Source organism: Leuciscus leuciscus (assembly GCF_965113295.1).
Source record: "Leuciscus leuciscus genome assembly, chromosome: 7".
NCBI lineage: Eukaryota > Metazoa > Chordata > Actinopteri > Cypriniformes > Leuciscidae > Leuciscus > Leuciscus leuciscus.
Genome location: NC_138731.1, coordinates 31,772,080 through 31,793,164, shown reverse-complemented (window position 1 = coordinate 31,793,164; position 21,085 = coordinate 31,772,080). Strand labels below are relative to the sequence as shown.

At 38.6% G+C, this 21,085-nt stretch overlaps 1 protein-coding gene across 1 annotated transcript in view; it reads right to left on the bottom strand.

The window, feature by feature from the left end:
• Positions 1-864: 864 nt before the first annotated feature.
• plcl1 (phospholipase C like 1) overlaps positions 865-21,085 on the bottom strand; it is a 60,093-nt gene continuing 39,872 nt past the window's right edge. Inside the window, exons 3-8 of the mRNA XM_082176526.1 lie at positions 17,995-19,689; positions 10,951-11,313; positions 8,219-8,422; positions 6,788-6,863; positions 5,036-5,145; positions 865-3,739 (exon numbers count right to left, since the gene is read on the bottom strand). Coding sequence (XP_082032652.1) covers positions 3,572-3,739; positions 5,036-5,145; positions 6,788-6,863; positions 8,219-8,422; positions 10,951-11,313; positions 17,995-19,689 — 2,616 coding nt within the window. The 3' untranslated portion in view covers positions 865-3,571. The remainder of the gene's footprint in view (positions 3,740-5,035; positions 5,146-6,787; positions 6,864-8,218; positions 8,423-10,950; positions 11,314-17,994; positions 19,690-21,085) is intronic.

Sequence of the window (21,085 nt, the reverse complement as noted above, 5' to 3'; positions counted from 1 at the left end):
ATAAAAGAAAATGTACCTTTAATTATTAGGTACCTTTTGAGTGATGAAATCCAAAAATAAGAGGTTTGATGCACAGGAACCATATTGTAATTGTTTTACATTCGTTTCTTAGACTGAACGTTAACCATATTCACAATACTCAGATAAGTAGTCCATTTCAGTTATGGATATTATTGTCAATTAGCCTAAAAAAGCACAAGGCTTTAGATCAAATACAGTGTTGTGGTGACTGATGATACATTTAATAATAACGGAGGTCAATTACACTTAACTCTGAAATAGATTTCATAAATCTAAATGTCAAAATTTGTGGCAGCGTAACTTAATTGGCATGTTTGTTTTTTTCAGCAAGATGAACAAAGAATGAAATATTTACCTGAGATATATATAATTTGTTCTTGGAAGATCTAAAATCAATTGCAAGGAATTAAAATAAAGATTTTTTGCTTGGGAAATGTAACTCACAATGTAATTCACAAGTAGCTTGAATAGAGTACAATTTCTGAAGTAGGCCTACTTCAAATCCCTGTATAGATGCTATAGTGCAATTAGGTAAAAATAAGCCTCTGGTACACATCTGAAATAGTTTTAATGAATAATGACAATAGGTTTTCGGCAGGATATAACTCCTGTAATAGCAATGCCTACAAGAATCCTCTGATTTTAAAGACTGGAAACAACTCCACCTGCTGGCTAATCCTGATATTTTTCCATGGTCATTATTGATAGATGTAGCTACCGTTTCCCTACTAAATAATGTTAAGTGGTCCGGATAGGCATCCCAAACACAAGTCATTAAATGACTAAATAGCTCCAGGAGTACTGATAAGACAAAACAGTTATGGGTAACAGAAAAGACAGCAGTCAGTAAAAGATAGCTTTATTTAGTCTGGGGCACATCTGTGTTACATCAGCTTGTTAATGTTATAAAATACAAACCATCATTTCAAAATAAAAGCAACGTTGCTTTGAAGTTTACTTTGTTTAATGCACGCTTGTCACCTTTAATAAATACTCTCCATTTATACAAGGACAATAACTGCTAACAAGAATGTGACAAAACAATATTTGAAACAATATATTTCATTGTTAAGAGTCAGAGGAAATGCAGACACAACAAACGCATGGTAACCACACACGGAAAAAAGCAGAAACAGGAAATTAAGACAGCTGGATTAATGCTCCTCATTAGACTAGTCATTATGTTTAACGTCAAACAGCAGAGTAATATTGCACAGTCTGAGATGTTAACCACTACCTAATACTGCAGGAATCATAGACCGGTCCAAATGGATTGCTCTGTTTAGTTTAAAGTGCACCTCAATGGGGTTCGTTTTGCTTGTCATGGACTCTTACGGACAGTGACACGTTGTATTTGTATCAGATTGCTCATAAGAGTAATTGTACCCGTCTAAAGTGAGACAACTCACTTCACATGTCTGATTGGTCTCGAGCGCCATCTAAACTGGAACGGAAAGCTAATACTGTAAATGGGTATTCATTATTTAGATTTTGGCCCTTTTGCAGGTACACATATCCTCAGGGTGCAGGTCCAAAGGCCGGAGGAACAAGGGTCACGTGTTACAAAAGCACGTGCGCGCATTGACATTATAAAGGGGACAACTATGTTTGAAGCTTAAAGATATTACTATCTACAATTCTCTTATATAATTCACAAAATGTTTTTGTTCACTCTTTAGCAAACAATTAGTTTTTTAAGGAACACTTTAGGAGTCAGTACACATTCAGTTCAGACATGTACACGAACAAACAGTCACAGGACAAGCGTGGAACGCTCACCCCTCAGTCAGAAAGAGAGAACAGGAAGAGAACAAGGGCATGGATAAAGGGAGAGAAAATTAAATACATAAAAGTAGTAGAGAAGAGTACAAAGTAGTTTAAAAAGGAGAGTAAAAGACTTGTGGAAACAAAACAGGGCAACAGGAAGAAGTCTGCTTGTGTGGAAATGTTATGCCTTTTCTTGTTCAATTCTTTATCGATTCCCACACACATTCACTGTTGCTCATTTGGTCTTCTAAAATCAAATGTTTGACATCAACCAACAGTCAGGTTTTCGTTTAAAAACCACCGCCCGAATCGATCGGGCACCAGATTGGTCACATTCAGAACATGTGCCACTGAAACGTCTCATACACATTTACATTAGCACCCTTGCACACATACATTCACATACGCACACAATGTACGGACACTTCTACATGTCTACCATAAGAAAAATAATATATATAGTTTTTTTTATATACCTCACATATCTAATTTCTGTTATTCTGTTAATATACGGAAATTACATTTTAAAACCTAGTCTATTGTAAATGTCTGATGGCAGTGGACAAAATCCTGCCAACGTGTTCCTTGTCTATCACACAACACTGTCAAATGTTACACAATGAAAGTTTTAAAACAGTTTATACTTTTGATTTTTTTAATCTATTTTAGTCCTCTCAGTGCTTAAAGCCATTTATAATAATATATATATATATATTTATTTTTTTAAATCAAACATCCGGAAGTAATCCTCCATGTTTAGTAGCATTTTTAACTTCGTTATGAAAAAAAAAAAAGAAATGAAAAAAACCTGCCAGTAGACTCAGTTTGTCTTCATTCTTCTTCATTCATTCAAGCCAAGGAATGTACGTTGTGAATAAAGTCGCTTTTGACACAAAATGTACAGTTATTCACTGATTTGTTACCAACATTGTTCCAATCCCAGGTGCTGAGCTGTGCACGGATTACAGGGAAATGTGATGTAATCGGTACAGGTCGTCCCATTGAGCAACCGGCTCAGTTAACACTGTTAGGGAGCAATGAGCAGTATTTTAACAAAGCCTTCTTGAGTTCATTCTGCATTGTTAATAAGTTGAAAACGATCCGTGTCACTGGTGAAGATGGAAGATGAGGATATGGTTCCCTCCAACGGAGAGGCACCAGATACATCCCCATCCATGCTGGGCTGGATCGGGCTTATTCTTAGGGGCAGAAACAGTGCAGTCCTGCTGGTGGACGTCACCTGTCAATCAGTTTGAGTGACAGCACAGAGGGAGATAAAGCCCTGGAGGTGATGCAGACCGACCCTCGGTAGACCCTCCAAAAATTGCTTCTGAGATGTGTTTGTGCTAACCTGAGTAAACAAACCTCACACTTTGGTGGTTTAGTCATGAACTAGGGGAACCACTAAGTTTTAGGTTTATACATTTTTCTAAAATGCTCGAAATAATGTTTATCTATCTTTAGCCTGTGAACTACAAGTCCAACACTAAAGTCCTCTTAAATATTGCAGGAACGATATTCATTCCAGCGAAATCTATGTTTTTGACATTTTATATCGCTGAGGAATTCGTTTTAATTCCTCTTACGTCCTTCATTCAGTAGGTCTTGATAAGAACATTCCTTATTTTGTCCTCAAATAACTTCTGGTCAATGCTGTGCTAAAAACAAGCAGCCATTGCAATTAAGGACAAATGTCTCTACTTGCATCTTCCCATTCTAACATTCAACCATTCATTCACCTACGAATAAATGCTCTCTCAATCCCTCTGCGTGTCTCTGAGGCTCAGATGCGACCGTTGCCATGGCTACTGCCGCGTCTGGAGGACAGGCCGTGAGGGGTGTACTGACCGTCAGAGGTCAAGATCAGGCCGGATGCCTCACAGGCCAACGCCAGCTGCCTCAACGTATCCAAAGCATCCATCTTAGCACTGCGCAGGAGGTCACACTGACCCTAAAAAAGAGAAAGACGGATTATATGAACCAGGTTATAAAGTTATTCAATAGTTAGTTCTGGTGCATGAATCTGATTTGTTGCTCCACACAGTCTAATTATTTCAGGAAACAAGTTACTGAATCATTCACTTAACTGATTTGTTCAACAACACTGATTCATTCAGGAATGAAAAAACGTTGTTTAGCTCAGAGGTGCGTGACTTTTGGTTTTTGATATTGGCTTCACTTGGCAATATTGTTGAAATGTGAGTTACTTAATTTAAACTTCTCGTTTAATGAACTGTTGTATAAAGCAAAACACTTGCAAACGAAAACAATTATCCACATCACCTTAAAAATGTTAACAACATTAATAACTAGGCTCTTTTTTTTTCATGAGGAGACAAGAGAAGCAGCGTCACTGAAGTATGAAGAAGTTAAAAAATTTATATTAAAGTTGGCATTGGCATGAAATGGAAATCAATATATCCTATCTATTTCTAATATGCATGTTACAGATCTTATTGTGAATTATTTATCCATGTAAATGTTTAATTTTTAGACCTCATAAGTTTTAAACAATCGATCTGAAGAGAACCAATCCCACCTCAAATTTGTAATTTTACGATAATCTGTTAGACTCGTATGTACGTCACAATATGGAAGAAAAGATCTGTCGCTATCTCCATTTCATCATGACTTTAAACCCAAAAGCAAACCAGCACTTTTTGTGCAATCGCTGAATGCTGATGTTGTTTATCCCACATACAAGCCTTCAGTCACAGCAGCAAAAATCAGGAAATTGGGGAATGATCATGAAAACAAATTTTTTTTTAGAACAAGACCTCAAGAAAAAACTAAACTAAAAGTAAGTCCCCTTTAAAGGACATGGAAAATGTATTGACTAAAGCTCTAATAAGACAGCAATAATTAATAATAGCTTCAAGACTTTGAAGAGACTTGTTTTAGTATGTTCACATACACATACAAAATAACCATTCTGGTATTGTTTATAGTCCCAAGTGTGAGGCAAATGTTGTTGCATAATCTTTTAAGCCATAAACATCAAATGGAATTGGAACATCAATTTACATTTAACTAAAAGTCCCCCAAACCCCGAGAGAGGATTTTTGCCTTCTCATTTTGAAAGTCCGCCGCACACACTGTATTTTATAAGGTCAAACAAATTACATTTGGGAGATAGAATTTCAAAACAACAAAAGCCCTTCTCCCTTTCATCTAGAAGCAGAGCGAAAACATCATCCAAAAATTCAAGGCTATTTGAGGGAGAGAAGCAAAAGCTCACAGTATTTACCTTCAGCACAGTGATGTTCCAAGTGAAACTTTCCACAGCTTTACTCTGTTTACGGCCTTTCAGATTTTCCTTTTCTCCTAACCTGGGCAGGTCTTCATGAAGCACCATTCCTGAGAGGACAAAAAAAACAAACACATATGCAACATATGTGTCATTTTTTCTTTTTTGTTCTTGTTTGAGATTTTCAAAATGCCATTTATGGTGTGAACATGCTTCTGCAGGAACCGAACTGCCAAATAATGGATGCTATGTAGTATGTATTCATTCATCCTCTGGTTAGGCAATAGTGTTTCCCTGGATGAATTTTGGCATGGCCTCGGTCAATTGCCCTTTCACTCTTAATCTGCTGTGTTTTCTGTACTCACTCTCTCTCATTTCATCAATATACCCTCATAAGGACATGAAAACACAGTATTTTGACCTAAGTGCCTCAGGTGTGTGTAATTGGGGGTAAATAATATGTGTGTGTGAGATAATGAGGCTAGGAACAGAGAGAGGATATTCTTGTCCTTGCAGAAACCATTTAAACTAAAGTCTTCAGTGGTCCCACTTAAATGATCAACGTAACCATAGTTTCTTCCAAAATACCATAAGATACTGCATTAAATACATGGTAACATGGTATTAGCCACTAATGCCAACACTTCTTGAATAGAAACAATAGTAAGTGTTCATATAATTTAATCTAATCAGCAAATCTGAAACTGTAGTCTAACTTGTAAAACTATCAGAATTTAAGTAGTTCAACTATAATCAAGATACTATTTTGAAAAAGCAGTTACTGTAGCTAGCTACAGTCCAAGCTAAAAAAAAGTAACTAAACACATGCTCATTTAGGCGAGCCAATCTTTATATTTTCTAATAAAAAGTTTATTATTATTATTATTATTATTATTATTATATTTTAATATAATTATAATTTACTAAGAGTTTACTAAGATTTTTTAGCCCCAAAACATTAAGGGTTTTTAAATGAATGAATGTCAATTCGGATAACAGATTAGATTACACTTGAATAGTACTTAATTTAGATGAATTAAACTGAATTAAACATTTTAAAAAGTATAATGTATCCCAGTTTATAAAACTGGGTTGCAACCATAGTGATCAAAAGCAACATTTAAGTAAATTGTGATTTGTTTATTTACATGATACTGGCAGATTAAAAAGAGTCACTCAAACAAATCAGACTTCTTAAGCGTCGACTAACTTGGTTATAAAGCTGCATGTCCAATACAATATCACATAACGGTGTTGTGGTTTGTCATGCTACACAAACAAACGTGCTTTGGAAAAAAGCTTGTGGCTTGTGGCTAGGAAAGCTACGCTATTTTAAAAATAGTAGTGTCGCACAGGGCCATCACTTGTGGCGTGAAAGTTGGTGTGACAATACTTGGGGCCACCAGCAAGTAGAGTGCTATAACCCAAGCAATGGCCCTGCTCTTACACTAAGAACAAATTTAGTTAATAGCATCACTAGTTAGTAACTCATCAACACTGGGCACTGGGTGGATTTTGTGAAATAAACCTTAAAAAAAACTAAAAAACACTTTGTTAATGGTATTTTGAGGATAAAAGCCAATGGCAGGGGACTGTGAGTGTTGTAGATAACAGGATCTACTCTAAATCTGTGAATTGTTTCTCAAGATTTTCACACATCCTCTGGGGCCTAACTGACACATCATTCTGTGGAAAGAAAAGACAAAAATGATTCATCTTCCTGTCATCTTCTCCCCCCACACCTCTACTCACCTTCCTTTTGCACTTGTGCAATTCTCTCCTGCACTCCATCTGCATTTTCAATCAGCTGTTTGTTAGCAGAGACCATCTAAGGGGATGCAAAGAGGAACTAAGTTATGATATGTATGATTGAGATTTGATTGATTGAGATATGAGAATTTTTTTAAGTAATAAATAAATTAATACTATCAGTACTTTAATTCTGCAAGGATGCACTAAATCGATCAAAAGTGACAGTAAAGACATTTACATTGTTACAAATTATTTCCATTTCAATAAATGCGTTTCTTTTGAACTTTCTATTTATCAAAGAATACTGAGAAGAAAAGAAAAAAAACTTGATAATAATCAGAAATCTTTCTTTAAGAACAAAAGTAGCACATTAGACTGATGTCTGAAGGATCATGTGACACTGATGACTTGCAAAATTTCCTGCTGAAAAATGAGATTTGCCATCACAGGAATAAATTACATATTAAAATATATTCAAAAAGAAAACAGTTGTAATAATATTTCACAATGTTACTGTTTTTATTGTATTTCCGATCAAATACTTGCAGCCTTGGTGGGCATAAGAGACTTCTTCAAAAACATTTCAAAAATGTATCGACCCCAAATTACTAAACGATAGAACACACACACAGAGTTTATGAATATGGCTAACAGCATGTGGGCCCAAAGGACAAATTTTCTCCAAAAATTATTCCCAGACTTATCTGTGCTTTAAAATTATACGTTCATTTTATAGCTCTGTATGCTAACTATTGTATAATTCTTTAGACAAAGCTGATGCTCAATCATAACACACATCTGAGAACTCCATCATGAACTATGAAAAAGTAATCTTTAAGCTATAAAACTCTTCTGAGAAGAGAAGACCCTTGCTGCCCTCTCCCACAGTTAAGATATTTATAAAATGCAGTCCTGCCAGTCAGTGCTGTCTGACTCTCCCGGTCTCAAACACACAACAGGACCCAGAGTCAACCCACAGGGAGAGACAGAGAAACAGTGAACCTATGAAAGGAGAGGAGGAGGATGGTGACTAAAAGCCTCAAATGTCTTACTCACTCCGATTTGCCTGTTCTTACTCCAACACATTTATATGTGGGATGGCTAAAAGGACAAATGCCATTGTAATGGCAGGTAATGCAGAGAGGAGGATAGCTGATATATTAAGATATTATCATTAGACACCAATATGATACTGTTCATATTTACAGCAGTAAAATACCATGTTTTAAATATGGCTTTTTCAGCGAAAAAAGAGAGGTCTCTCCATCCTAAGTTTTATCAGCACATTAGTAATATCTGAGGAATTTAGCATAAGCATAAAGTTGGCCTATTATCATCTATTAAATGGAACCACCATTACAACCGGACCAAAAAAATGCATGGCAATGACGCGTGACATTAAAACGGCATACATAAATGTGTCTCTCTTACCGTCTCATAACCATTTAACAGTTTACGGGTGGCGTCAGTCAAGTTGCCCACAGGTTCCAGGCATGGGTAACCTTCCTTCAGAGTGAGTGTGGCTCCTGGGGGCCCGTCTGGAGTCTGCAACCGCGTGGCCAAGCTCTGGATGCACTGCTTCGGTGTGGCCATCGGGGGGAGCCCACACTGCTCTTTAAAAGCCACTGTAACGCTCTAAAGAAAGAGAAAACGCACTTGGTTACCACACATATTTCAGTAAGCCCAAGTTACAGAGATAAAGACAAGTAAAAAGGCAAAAATAATTGGCATGTTAATAAACAGGAAATAAATCTGAAATGTCCTAACTTGGTTTGGGGTTGGAAAGATTTTTGAAAGTCTCTTATGGTCACCAAGGGTGTATTTATTTGATAAAAAATAATAATTTGATCAATAATGTAATGTCCTTGCAGAATATAAGTATTAATTACTTTAAAATAATCGTACAGACCCCAAACTTTTGAAGGGCCGCATACACTCAAAGTATATGATCGCAAAACACATTATATGAGAGAAAAGGTAAGTCACTGAAAACTGATGACATTTATATTATTTAAAAAATGCTAGACATTGAATGTTATGCAGAGCTACTTTCATGAGGCGAAATCAAAATAATGAACTGCTTTCCTTTATAAAGACCGATAAACCTGTGTAATTTAACTGTTTTCTGTGTCTGCATGACTCTCAAAGGCCTCAGCTTTGAGTCTAATTGCATTTCAGCTTTTTATCATACATTTCCCTTCATTACGGTGTGGCGGATAGAGAGCCTGTTTCTATTTTCCACCTGACAGGATCACACACCCACAGCCGTGATTACCAAAGCTATTTGGAGATGTATGTGTGTTCAGGGGAATTAATGCAGGTGATCAGTCTGTATAACGGTGTTTATTTGTATGAGTCCATAGGGTGTGAATAAAGTGGACATTGTTGTGGCTCAGCAATAATAGCAGATGGAAAAAATACAGGCATGGAAGGACAAAAAGGGGCCAGTGTTTATGTACAGTGGCCCCATAAAGTATTTGGAGACTAAAAAATGATGAATGTCACTGCATTAGATAAGAAATATCAAACAAAGTGACATTTAACTTAATGAAAGATAACAAGTACATATTTTGGGCTAAATATTACAAAAATGTAACAAAAAAGTCTGATATGTTTTAAATGGCAAGGCAAGAGATACATGGTGTGTGAAGTAACAGATTCATGAATCTCTGGCCTTGGGACCAGATGGTTAACAGTAATTGCAAAGATAACACTAAAGCAATGGTTCAAATAGTTTTTGGGGTCACTGTCTGGTTGTATGTGTGTATCTCTGGGATCAGCAGGTTTTTGTGAACACAGTAATTATGAACGTGGAGTAACTCCTATCCCTCAACACACAACACACTGCGGTGGCATCTGATCCCTGTCCTGTCACCTGACCCCCCCCACTGATACTCTACCCTCCATCCTTCCTCCCCTTACCATCACCAATCATACAATGACTCTGCAGAGTCTGGGCCAGCTAAACTGTTGTTTTTTGCTTGGTTTTATTTCTAGGGCTTGCTTGAAAACTCAGATTAACGCATCAAGATGCTAAAAATGTGTGAGTGAGCGTGTTGATTACTTACTCAAGACAAACCCCAGAAATGGCAAGTAAACCGAGCTTTGCTTTCACAATGGATGGCCAAACTCCAGTGTGGAGGTGTGGTGGTGTCTGGTTTTTACATGTTCAGAACTGAGATCTAAATTAGGCCGGAAATTCATGTCAGCTGTATCGGCTGATTACTAAATAAAAGCATCAGAATCAGTCAGAGACTCTGCATCAAAGGTTTGCAACAAGTAAAGAGGTCAAAATCTTCAGGTGAGAGAATTTAGAATGTGGAACCTATTACTTGTGAGCCAAGCAAATGTTTAATAAAAAGAAAACTATTACAATAATCCACCTAATGTCTCACTATAATACATGTTTTCAGTGTCTGACATGGCCATGTTATTAGTGAACGAGACATATTTAATCAAACAAGACCAATTAACTGCATGATGCACTGATAGCACTCACAAAAAGCAACTTCATTGTTTTGCTCATCATTTCCATTTCCATTACATTCAGAAAGTTTTGACTGGGTAAGTCATCTGTCAATCTGGGCGGACCAGTGCTACCCTGACCCTAATGTGGCCTCGTCCAATCACAGCTACATCCATTTAAACAGACAAATGTAAGCTGCCCTCGTGCAGCGTTATAGAAAGAATATGAAATGAATATTGAAATATTTATAAATAAAATAAAATATTTTAATATGATCCATCATAGATGTAAATTAAAGCCTAAATTTAAATCTGGTCATCATTTTAAAGCTATCATATGTCTTCACAAGACTTGGATTAAACGGCCCAGTTCAGATGGATTTGTTTGACAACCTTTTTGGATCAATTTGTGTTATAGGATTGGAAAGACATGCTAGTGAGAAAATTATGAAATGAAAAAATGAATTTGTATTTTTTGGTGAACTATCCCTTTAACCAGCAGGATTTCCTTGACCACACAGCATCACATGGCAAAACCATGCAGGCCGACCAACACCAAACCACACTAATCAACATAAACCAACCGGAACTAGAATGGAAATTGTAACCTGGTCTTTTCAGCAGGGTGTGGCTGCCAAGTATTGAAGAAGTTCAATTGCTAGTATTACTGTTGTCTGAACATGCACCACCTCCCTTACCAGCGCATCCTCTCGCAGGTCTGTAGCTTCTCGCAGAGGTCCGCCGGCAGGGCGGAAAGTGTCATCCAGCACTTTGATGCCCGTGTTACGCAGGGTGACATACTCTCGTCCACGCCGCACTCCTCTCCTAACGGACAGACCCCGTCTCTGGGCCTTTCCCCCACCTCTGCGGTTAGTGATGGCGACGTGTACAAACAAGCTGGCATGGAGCAAAGGGTCTCCAGCGAGGCCTAGAAGGGGCACATTGCGGTAACCAGGCTGTAGACACTCAAAGGCGATGGTGTACTGGCCAATGAAGTCATCGCCTATATAATCATCATCCAAAACTACGAAACGCAGCAGGGCTAGTTCAGGCATGTTCACCTAAAAAAGAGAAAACAGTGCGTGTATTATTCAGCCTCTTCAGGTGTGCAACATTTTTTAGAACAAAAATTTCTACAGATGAAATATCTAGGATATGTAAACAGACACTTAACACATGACCAATCCCTTTAAAATATGAAGCATGCAAAATTTAGTGCAGACCACTGAGCCAAATGTGCAACTTCAACACCGCAGAATAAGGTAGTTCAAAGATAATTTGCATTAAGCGCATTTCCCACAGTCTCATCTATTTAAATATGGAAATATTTAGCATGCACACACAACATCACCTGGGCATCTGGCTATGTAGGACAAACACGCATACATAAGCAAGGACGCAATTAAACAAAACCATACATCTTGCATATCATAAATAATTGAGGGACTGTTACAGGTCGAAACAAAGTACAAAAATGATTGTGTAACTATTGGTTTGTATAAGCATACTTGTATTAGCATGTAAAGGACACAGTGAGAATAAAAGGAAGACTGCATTTCATTGCTTCCTTTGTGAAAAATGGCACCTGGAAGTAATGTGTGTGTGTGTGTGTGTGTGTGTGTGTGTGTGTGTGTGTGTGTGTGTGTGTGTGTGTGTGTGTGTGTGTGTGTGTGTGTGTGTGTGTGTGTGTGTGTGTGTGTGTGTGTGTGTGTGTGTGTGTGTGTGTGTGTGTGTGTGTGTGTGTGTGTGTGTGTGTGTGTGTGTGTGTGTGTGTGTGTGTTTCATGTATACCCTATGTTATGGGGACAACGTTGGCAATAAGTGGACATTTGTAAGTGAACACACAAAACAAATGAGACACAAAAGAGTTATGTCACGCTGAATATGCATATTCATACTAAGGAAAGAAAAGAAAAAAAGAGAGAAATCTGGCAGGAAACACAGACAACAAAGATAAAACGCCTCAGCTGGCAGAAGACACCCACACAGATTCCTGAACAACTCTAAACAAGAGAAAATAGTTCAAGTCAGGTGTGCAACATCCACTGATAAAAATGATTGTGGTGAAGTAAATACTACAGAAGAAAGAAAACAATGTAATTTCTACATGAAAAAGTTAGTTCAGGCAAGAATAAAAAGAACTAAGTAAATTCTATATAAGTACTCAATTCAAGCGTTTAGAAATTAAAGCGTAAATATCAACGTTATAAAATTAAGTAAAATTACTAAATGTTTCTGATATTGGCGTTCCCATCATGCACTGGGCCTTGAATAATTAATGAGGTTGATTTTTCAATGTTTTCCAGCTGTATTTACACAGTTTTATCACTGCTTTTGTTGTTAGGATTAGTATCTTGCCATTTTGTGACATTTGGAGCTCATTTTCTACTCAAAATGACACATTCAAACAAAAACAATCCATCAAATGTTACCGTCATTGTGTATTGTCTACCAAGTACTGAGGTCTCTGCGTTCACATGCAGTGTAGTTTCTGAAATGTAGATATGATGTCTGAAATGTAGATATGGTGTCTCACATATTTATTGTATTATTAACTTAGTATGGTTTAATTCAATGTTATATTGTTTGAGTGAAATGTATTGCAAAGGAAACTTCAACTAAAAAGATATTACTCAACCTTATACTACCCAAGTTAAAATTACTTATTTTCTTTGTTAATTTCACTTAATTTAGTTAAGTAGAGTTTACTTAATTCCATATGTGAAATTTACTTAAAAAAATATGCGTGCAAAAACTTGCCAAAGAAAAATTAAGTAAGTTTTACTTATTGTTTTTTTCACCGTACTTCACGCTTCAGAAATCACATTTGTATTCATGGGCGCACAAATTTCATGAACTCCACAGACAAAACATTACCATGATATTACCATGTTTTCAGACATGTACCATGGTAATACCATGTTAAAACAATGGTAGCATGTTTACACATATTACATACCAAAAGAGACATTATCAGCCAGCTCTTTATATTAAGTTATATAAGTATATCCAACTTTATCTGCATACATACAGTATGCTCGCAAAAAGTGATGTATAGCAAATCTTAATTGCTTGGATTTGGATTGTCACAAAAGGTGAACTATATTATCACCCAGCTATGATCTATTAAATGTGACTATAAGGCATGATAATAAAATATTATAAACCTTATGAAAATCATGAAAGCTGCTTTGAGACGATTTGTATTGAGAAAAGCTCAAAACAAATAAATTTGACTTTACTTGACAGTGAGACTGGCATCCTTAGGGGCATAGAGCTCTCAGTGACTTATGCGTTTAGTGGAAAAGGCCACAGGAAGAGATGCAAAAGCATTCTATTAGATCCCATCAGGGGATGCACACTTGCTCCTGTGCGTGTGTGCGTGTGCGCATGTGTGTGTGTTCATGTGTGTGTTTGTTAGTGGGACTCTGATAGGTGTACACCATCCCATGACTTATAATTGTATGACGTCCTCGAGCTCCAAGCAACAAGAAACAAACAAATTCAAACAAGAGGCACAATCCCCCAGGACAGAATAACTGTGTGCGTGAGAGATATATTTGTGATTTCACTGGATCCCTCACAAAACCTCCTCTTCAAATAACCATATGGCACAGTCTTTGGTTTAAATCACAATAGCAGGGATTTAAATTTATAAGCACCAAGGGCAAGTCTCACCCACACTTTTTTTATCACTGTCTACTTACAGAACAGTATTTCTACTGTGTAAAAAACAATTCAAAAGGTTTTTACTGAACATGGAAGTAAAGTAGCTGGAGATACATACTGTAAGACTATTGCTGTTATCTTGTGAGAGTGTTTTATATTAACGTTGCTTTACGTTCTATTAGCCAAAAAAGATAATAGATTATTCATTTCATAGAAATAAAGTGCTTAATTAAACTTCTAGTTTTTTTGCAGTCTATGAGTCTATTGTTTCTTTAAGAGCAGTGGTGCAGAGCATTTAACAGGTTTGAACATGACAAACAAACATTGACCCAGAGTAAACACATGCAATAAATACAGAAATATATATTCTCTTTCCCTGAACTTTCCTGTCAAAGTCTCTACTGTCCAATCTAACAAAAAGCTAATCAATAATAATAACAACAAAAACTTTATATATTAAATGTATTAAAGGATATCTTAATTTTAAAGCATCAAATGTCCTCTAGCTTCGGCATGAAAGTCAAGGTACAGTGCTGGTCAGAATTATTTGCCCCCTTGGAAAATATGATCAAAGATGGCTGTAAAAAATAAATCTGCATTGATAATCCCTTTGATATTTTATTTTAAAAAATGAGCAAAAATCTAACCTGGGGGGGGGGGATCACATTATTAAATGAATGTTTTTCTCCAAAACACGTTGGGAACAATTATTTGCCCCCTTTTATTAAATACTTTTTGCAACCTCCATTTTCCAATTCTCCTATAATGCCTGATGAGTTTGGAGAACACCTGACAAGAGATCAGAGACCTTTCCTCCATACAGAATCTCTCCAGATCCTTCAGATTCCCAGATACATGTTGGCGCTTCTTCTCTTCAGTTCAGCCCACTCATCTTCTAGGGTTCAGGTCAGGGACTGGGATGGCCATTGCAGATGCTTGGTTTTGTGCTCAGTGACCCATTTTTGTTTTGATTTTAATGTTTGTTTTTGGATCACTGTCCTGTTGGAAGATCCAAACATGGCCCATTATAAGATTTTTATCAGAGGTTGTCAGGTTTAGATTTTTTATCTGTTGGTATTTGATCGAATCCATGATGCCATGTATCTGAACAAGATGTCCAGGACCTCTTTGCCCAGGAAAATTAGGCCCACAGCATTAAATATCCAGCAGAGTATTTCATTTTACACATGAGGTACTTTTTTATCCCTGTGTGCACCAAACCCATATTAAGTGTTTGCTGCCAAAAAAGCTATTTTTTTGTTTCATCTGACCATAGACCATTTGAAGTTCCAGTAGTGTCAGTTACTTTTCAAATGTTTAATGGACAGATGAAACTGATTTTTGGCAGCAAACACTTAATATGGATTTGGTTCATACAGGGATAAAAAAAGTACCCCATGTGTAAAATGAAATACTGGAAAATGAAGGTCCTGGACATCTTGTTCAGGTACATGGCATCATGGATTCGATCAAATACCAACAGATTAAAAAAATCGAAACCTGACAACCTCTGTTAGAAATCTTATAATGGGCCATGATGGGATCTTTCAACAGGGCAGTGATCCAAAACAAACATCAAAATCAAAACAAAAATGGGTCACTGAGCACAAAATCAAGCATCTGCAATGGCCATCCCAGTCCCTGACCTGAACCCTATAGAAAATTAGTGGGCTGAACTGAAGAGAATCTGGAGAGATTCTGTATGGAGGAACAGTCTCTGATCTCTTGTCAGGTGTTCTCCAAACTCATCAGGCATTATAGGAGAAGACTCAGAGCTGTTATCTTGGAGGTTGCAAAAAGTATTTAATAAGCATTTAATAAAAAGCTAATAATTGTTCCAAATGCGTTTTGGAGAAAAACATTTATTTCATAATGTGATTTCCCCCCCCACTTTCAATTATTTTACTTAAATAAAAGGCTATATTTTTGCATTTTTAAAAATTAAAATATCAAAAGGATAAACAATGCAGATTTATTTTTTACAGCCATCTTTGATAGTATTTACCAAGGGGGCAAATAATTCTGACCAGCACTGTATATGGAGATTTGCTCAAAAATCATATTTTTGTGACAATCAAAATCAGAACATGTTTACATTTAACTCTGATTAACACGGAACTCATTAACTTTATAATGAGAACAGTTCTGGGCTGTGTTTCCTTAAAAGCATTGTAAGCCTAAGTAGGTCGTATTTCCACCAATGGTCTCTCTTCTAATAACTTAGCTCATGATGCTTTTAGGAAACGCAGCCCTGGTTTGTTGTGTGTGTGTGCGTAGTTTCTACAAGGATTTTTTATGTGACCAAAAAGGGACAAGAGACAAACAGAGCTGTCATGCCTGTGCACATTGCTTTTTTAAGAAACTTGTGGCTAACATGATGAAAAATTACATGATGACAGCATGTTTATGGAGTGCTTGAATGTGTCTGTACTTGATGACATAAACTAGTATTCTTGACAAAAACTCAAACACACTCAAACACACTAACTCTCCTCAGACGAACTATGTCAAATTTACGGATTTGGTTCAAGCAATCTTGCTTCACACCCAGAGCTCTGAGCCTGAATGTTTGTGTCCACTTCTTTGCGCTGGATTTCATAGGTAAAACAAACCCTCACCTGCGCCAAGAAGCTACCTTGATCTGCATCTTTAAAGCTGTCTAAATTTGGCATGCAAGTGTAATTAGGCCCTGCTAAAAGAAAGGTCACATCATTGAAAAATAATTATGCTGGAAGAAACTGGCCCCCACTTATACAGCAGTGCAATGAGTTATCTAGACCATAGGTTTGAACTACAATCCAGGGCAGGAGCTTTTGTGTTAGCAGGCTATTAAGTTTTGATGGAGATCTTCCCTAATTACCGATCTAAGAAGAGTTGTGTTAAGTTGCACACACTTACGTCATCCTTGTGCAACCATGAGGACAGACTGCATCCATTAACCTCGTTCTTGTTGTGGATGACAGGTCAGTCCTCAATACATTCATGTTATTCATATACGTGACATTTCTGTTATAGTTGTCAGGTCAGGCTAATGCATGCTAAGAAATGAAAGCAAGTGTAGCAACCAGTGAGAGCTAACATTTTAACTCATCACCACATACTATCAGGATAATGTTTGTCTTAATACATAGAGAGAAAATCTGATTGACATTTTTTTTTTTTTTTAACACACACACACAACCCCCCCCCCCCCCCCCACAAAAACAGTGACAATAACATTTTTGTAACAGAAACAAAAGTCAGTGAGATTTTTACCTAACGGCAGTAAAAATATACCATGCATTAAAATCACCTTGTCAAATGCATCATTACAACCTGCTGAAGGAGGTCAGTGTGTACATATGTTATGTTATATGATATGGCATAGCTGAGCTCAGTCGGAACTGTGTCAATTTTGCATGCAGAAGGTAATTAGTGAGACATGGCTCAGTTGCTGCCTCATTGACTGGATAATTCTAATTTCTGCCCTCAAGACACACAGAGAAGCTCACCTTTGCATGCCAGTGACCACACCACAGAACACAGGGTAAAAAAACACACTGGGCAAGGTATCATGTAATACATCCCATGTCTCAACTATCAATCTCTTTCTTATGCAATCTTTTCACTAACCCAGACAAACATCAAACGACAGACCCTAAGTCCTTCATCTCAATCATATTCGTATGTGAAATTTTTGTTTTTAAAAACACGATTTCTGTAAAATGGGCGGTTATAAATAATTATGTCAGTAATAATTATTTTAGAATTGTTTAATAATTATTTACATTGATTACTCGTAGAAAATCTACTATGTTTTTCTTTTGGATGCATTGCCGGTCATTTGTTTTGTCTGGATATATTTATATATCTCAGAAGGTCATGGCTGCAGAGGGTAAACAGCTGCTTCACAACCAATCTGAAAGTTCAATGTAACTGCCACTAGGGGGCAAAATCAAAAATCGTATGTGAATCTCAGAGATAGTGAAAAGGAGGCTTTAGTTTTATAAAGACTTCCAAAATCATGGAAGACTGATTTTTTCATGAATGTCAAAATCATTGACATTCATGAGGTGGTAGTATTTCTCTCTCACCTGGAACTCGAATGTTTCGTCAAACAGTGGGTCATCCTGGTTCTGGGCAGCAGTGCGAGTTCTCTGCTCTGTGCAGTCTGAAGGCACACCATGCAGTTCCAGCACCACATATGGGTCGATGACCTCTCCTTTGGCACCAGAGCCTTGTGGTTTGGGTAGACTATGGGCACTAATAACCTTCACCCTGAGTGTTTGCGGTGGTACACCAGGCACGCAGCCTTGTGACTGGGCACTGAAGTAGGAAACCTCCTCTCGCATGACTGCTGGACGGAGCACATACCCACACCCACCGTTTTGCATAAAACGGCCACGGGTCAGGTCTAGCATGGCACCTGGCGTCTGTTGGTTGAGCGCAACCAGTTGCACTCCTCCTTTCCAGTAGCCTTGAGGATTTGGGTTACTAGAGTCAAGCCTTACTGAACTTGGCCGCACACGGGTTAGATTGCGCTTGGTAAAGCTCACAAGCTCCTCTGGGCTCTCGCTAGCAAGCCGTCCAGCCTCCCCTTCCCCGAGAGAGCACAGGGTCCAGTAGGGTGGGTCAAGTGTCATAGGTGTACCTGGTGTAGAAGGAGTAGAAGGGGGAGAATGCTGCTGGGACTGCTGAGTACTCGCCCGGTGAGCATAAAAGTTGCGACTTCCAGTACGAGCAACGGCAACGAGATCTGACAATTCACGCCGCAAACGGAGGCGCCTTGGCTGTGGGGGTGGGGGGACAACAAGGACCACCCCTAGTTCCTCTTCCCCAGGGATAGTCATTCTTCGCCCAGCCAGAGGACCACCGCCACCAATCTCCTCATCCTCCTCAGATACCTCTCCTTCAGAACCTTCCTCTTCTGGGGGCAGCTTCTTTCCAACAAGAAGCACCTTTCCCTTTAGCTGCTCTGGAGAGGGCAAAGTGGATGCGCGACCTCCCAGACTGACAGGCAGAGATTCAGGGGTATAGAGCTTGGATCCAAAAACCTTTTTTAGGTGTTGCGCAAGAGTACATTGCTGGGAAGGTGAGCAACGCTGACATAGATGCAGCAGCAGAGGATACTGGGAGGTGAGAAAAGCATATTTGTTGACTACTTCTAGGGCACTGCGCAGAGTAACAGAACCATGATGGTGGTGATGGTGGTGATGGTGGTGGTGATGATGTTTTCCATCTGTACCATAGTCTACACCCAATAGTGGCTCCCCTTCTGGCCCATCTGTAACCCCCAGCTCCAGACACCGACAGCCAGCCTGCAGGGCTCGAGTGAGCCCCCCAAGATCAGCCCGGCCATGTACTTGGTCATCTAGCAGGTAGGAGCGGTAGGAGGCACTGATGAAATAATGAGACAGGGGCATCTTCATATCGTGGCACACATTCTGATGCTCAGGGTCTAACAACTGGCACTCAGTTGACTGTAGGTAGCGGGTGAAGCCATCCAATCCCAGTAAACCTCGCTCACGTCCAGCTGCAGAGGGCTCAAAGCGGCGAATAAGCTCTAAACAGCCCTCACTGGTGGCCAATGACAGACCTTGCTCCGTCTCCAGGAAAAGACGCAGGTCCTGAGCGTCAAGGCACTCTCTGTCTTTAGAGAGTTGCACTAGCAGGAAATAGACATCAGGTCGTGTACACAACTCGCAGTAGGCCTCCTGGAACTCTTCCAGCGTAACATGAGACGTTAGCTTTTCTTTGCTCCTCTGAATTTCCTTAAAGCGCAAACGCACCTGATAAAAAGAAAATAAAGAGAGAGTTATTAATGTATTTAAGTTTTAGATAATTTATGGATAACAATTTGAGCTAGTAACCCAAATCCTGTTGTTTTAAAGTGTGATTAGGAAAGGATCAATTTACAAACTATGACCATTGTGCTACTGCTCAAGGGGGGATGCTTTGCTTTGAATTTGAAAGTATATACTGAATAAATTAATACAAGGACTGCTGTCAAGTGAGAGATGATCACTGATGACCAAGGCCTTGAGAGTTCTGCAGTCTACTGTAATTATCATCTGTTTATGTTGCAAGCCTGTCTCATCACTTTTTCAGGTTTTGTTACTTGAATAAAAAATGCTGGGGGTTAATTTCTTCCAATTAATGAGCAATCACAATTACACACTATTGCACAGACAAGAAGCACATCAAATAAGCAGCTCGCAGCATATAGTGATTTGAATCTTGAGAGACAAATTGTCACAAGTCAAACAAATTCAGGGACAGTAGCTCTTCACAGGGCCTATATAGTGTCCAGCATTTTTTTTTAAGATTAGGACACGGCCAGAAGCAAAGCGAGTCATTCCTATTCAGCCCTGTTTGCCTTTTTGCCTTTACTTGTCTCTCTAGACACATGAAGCAGATGCCTCACACCCGCTGTCACAAAGACTTGGCCCTGTGGCTTCGGTCTGTCTTCCTCCTGTCCCCAGCTGTCCATTTCACACACAAACACACGTATGAATCTACTGCCATATTCAAAACCCAACAATTGCTGTGCGCCTCAGCAAGGTTGACTAAGGGTGTACTCACACTAGGCGATCTGAACTGTGCCCGAGGGTGTTTGACCCCCAAAGTCTGGTTCGTTTGACTAGTGTGATCGCTACTTACCGTGCCCAGGCACGGTTTGCTTAACCGTCCCTGGCCTGCTTGGAAGAGGTGGGCCAGAGCACGGTTCAGTTAGGCTTGGGAGTGGAATGCATGTAGTGTGAGCGCTAACCGCGCCAGAGCACGGAACAGCTGTGCGCCACTGCCATCATTAAGACAGCAAACATCTTCTATTACTACTTTGACAGTACACTTTTCAATTAATTTAATTAAACTGAGTATATTTAGGTTTATAACGGGTCTGGTTCTCACCTTATTGATGAACAAGAATTGTAGTTTGCGAATAAAGCTGCAAATTCCTCCACTAACGTCAGCTGCCTCCATAATAATCTTCTGATACGTGCAGCACAATTCAAGTGAAAATAGCTGCGCAGCATAAATTATAAATCTATTACGAGGTCTATTAGTGCAAGGTACAAGACAACCGTGCCTAGTGGGAGTACACCCTAAGAAGTCAAGCTAAGAGAGACAAGCTCTGGAAGAGCCATCTAAATTCTCCACTAATCATATTGCTGTTCAAATTTATGG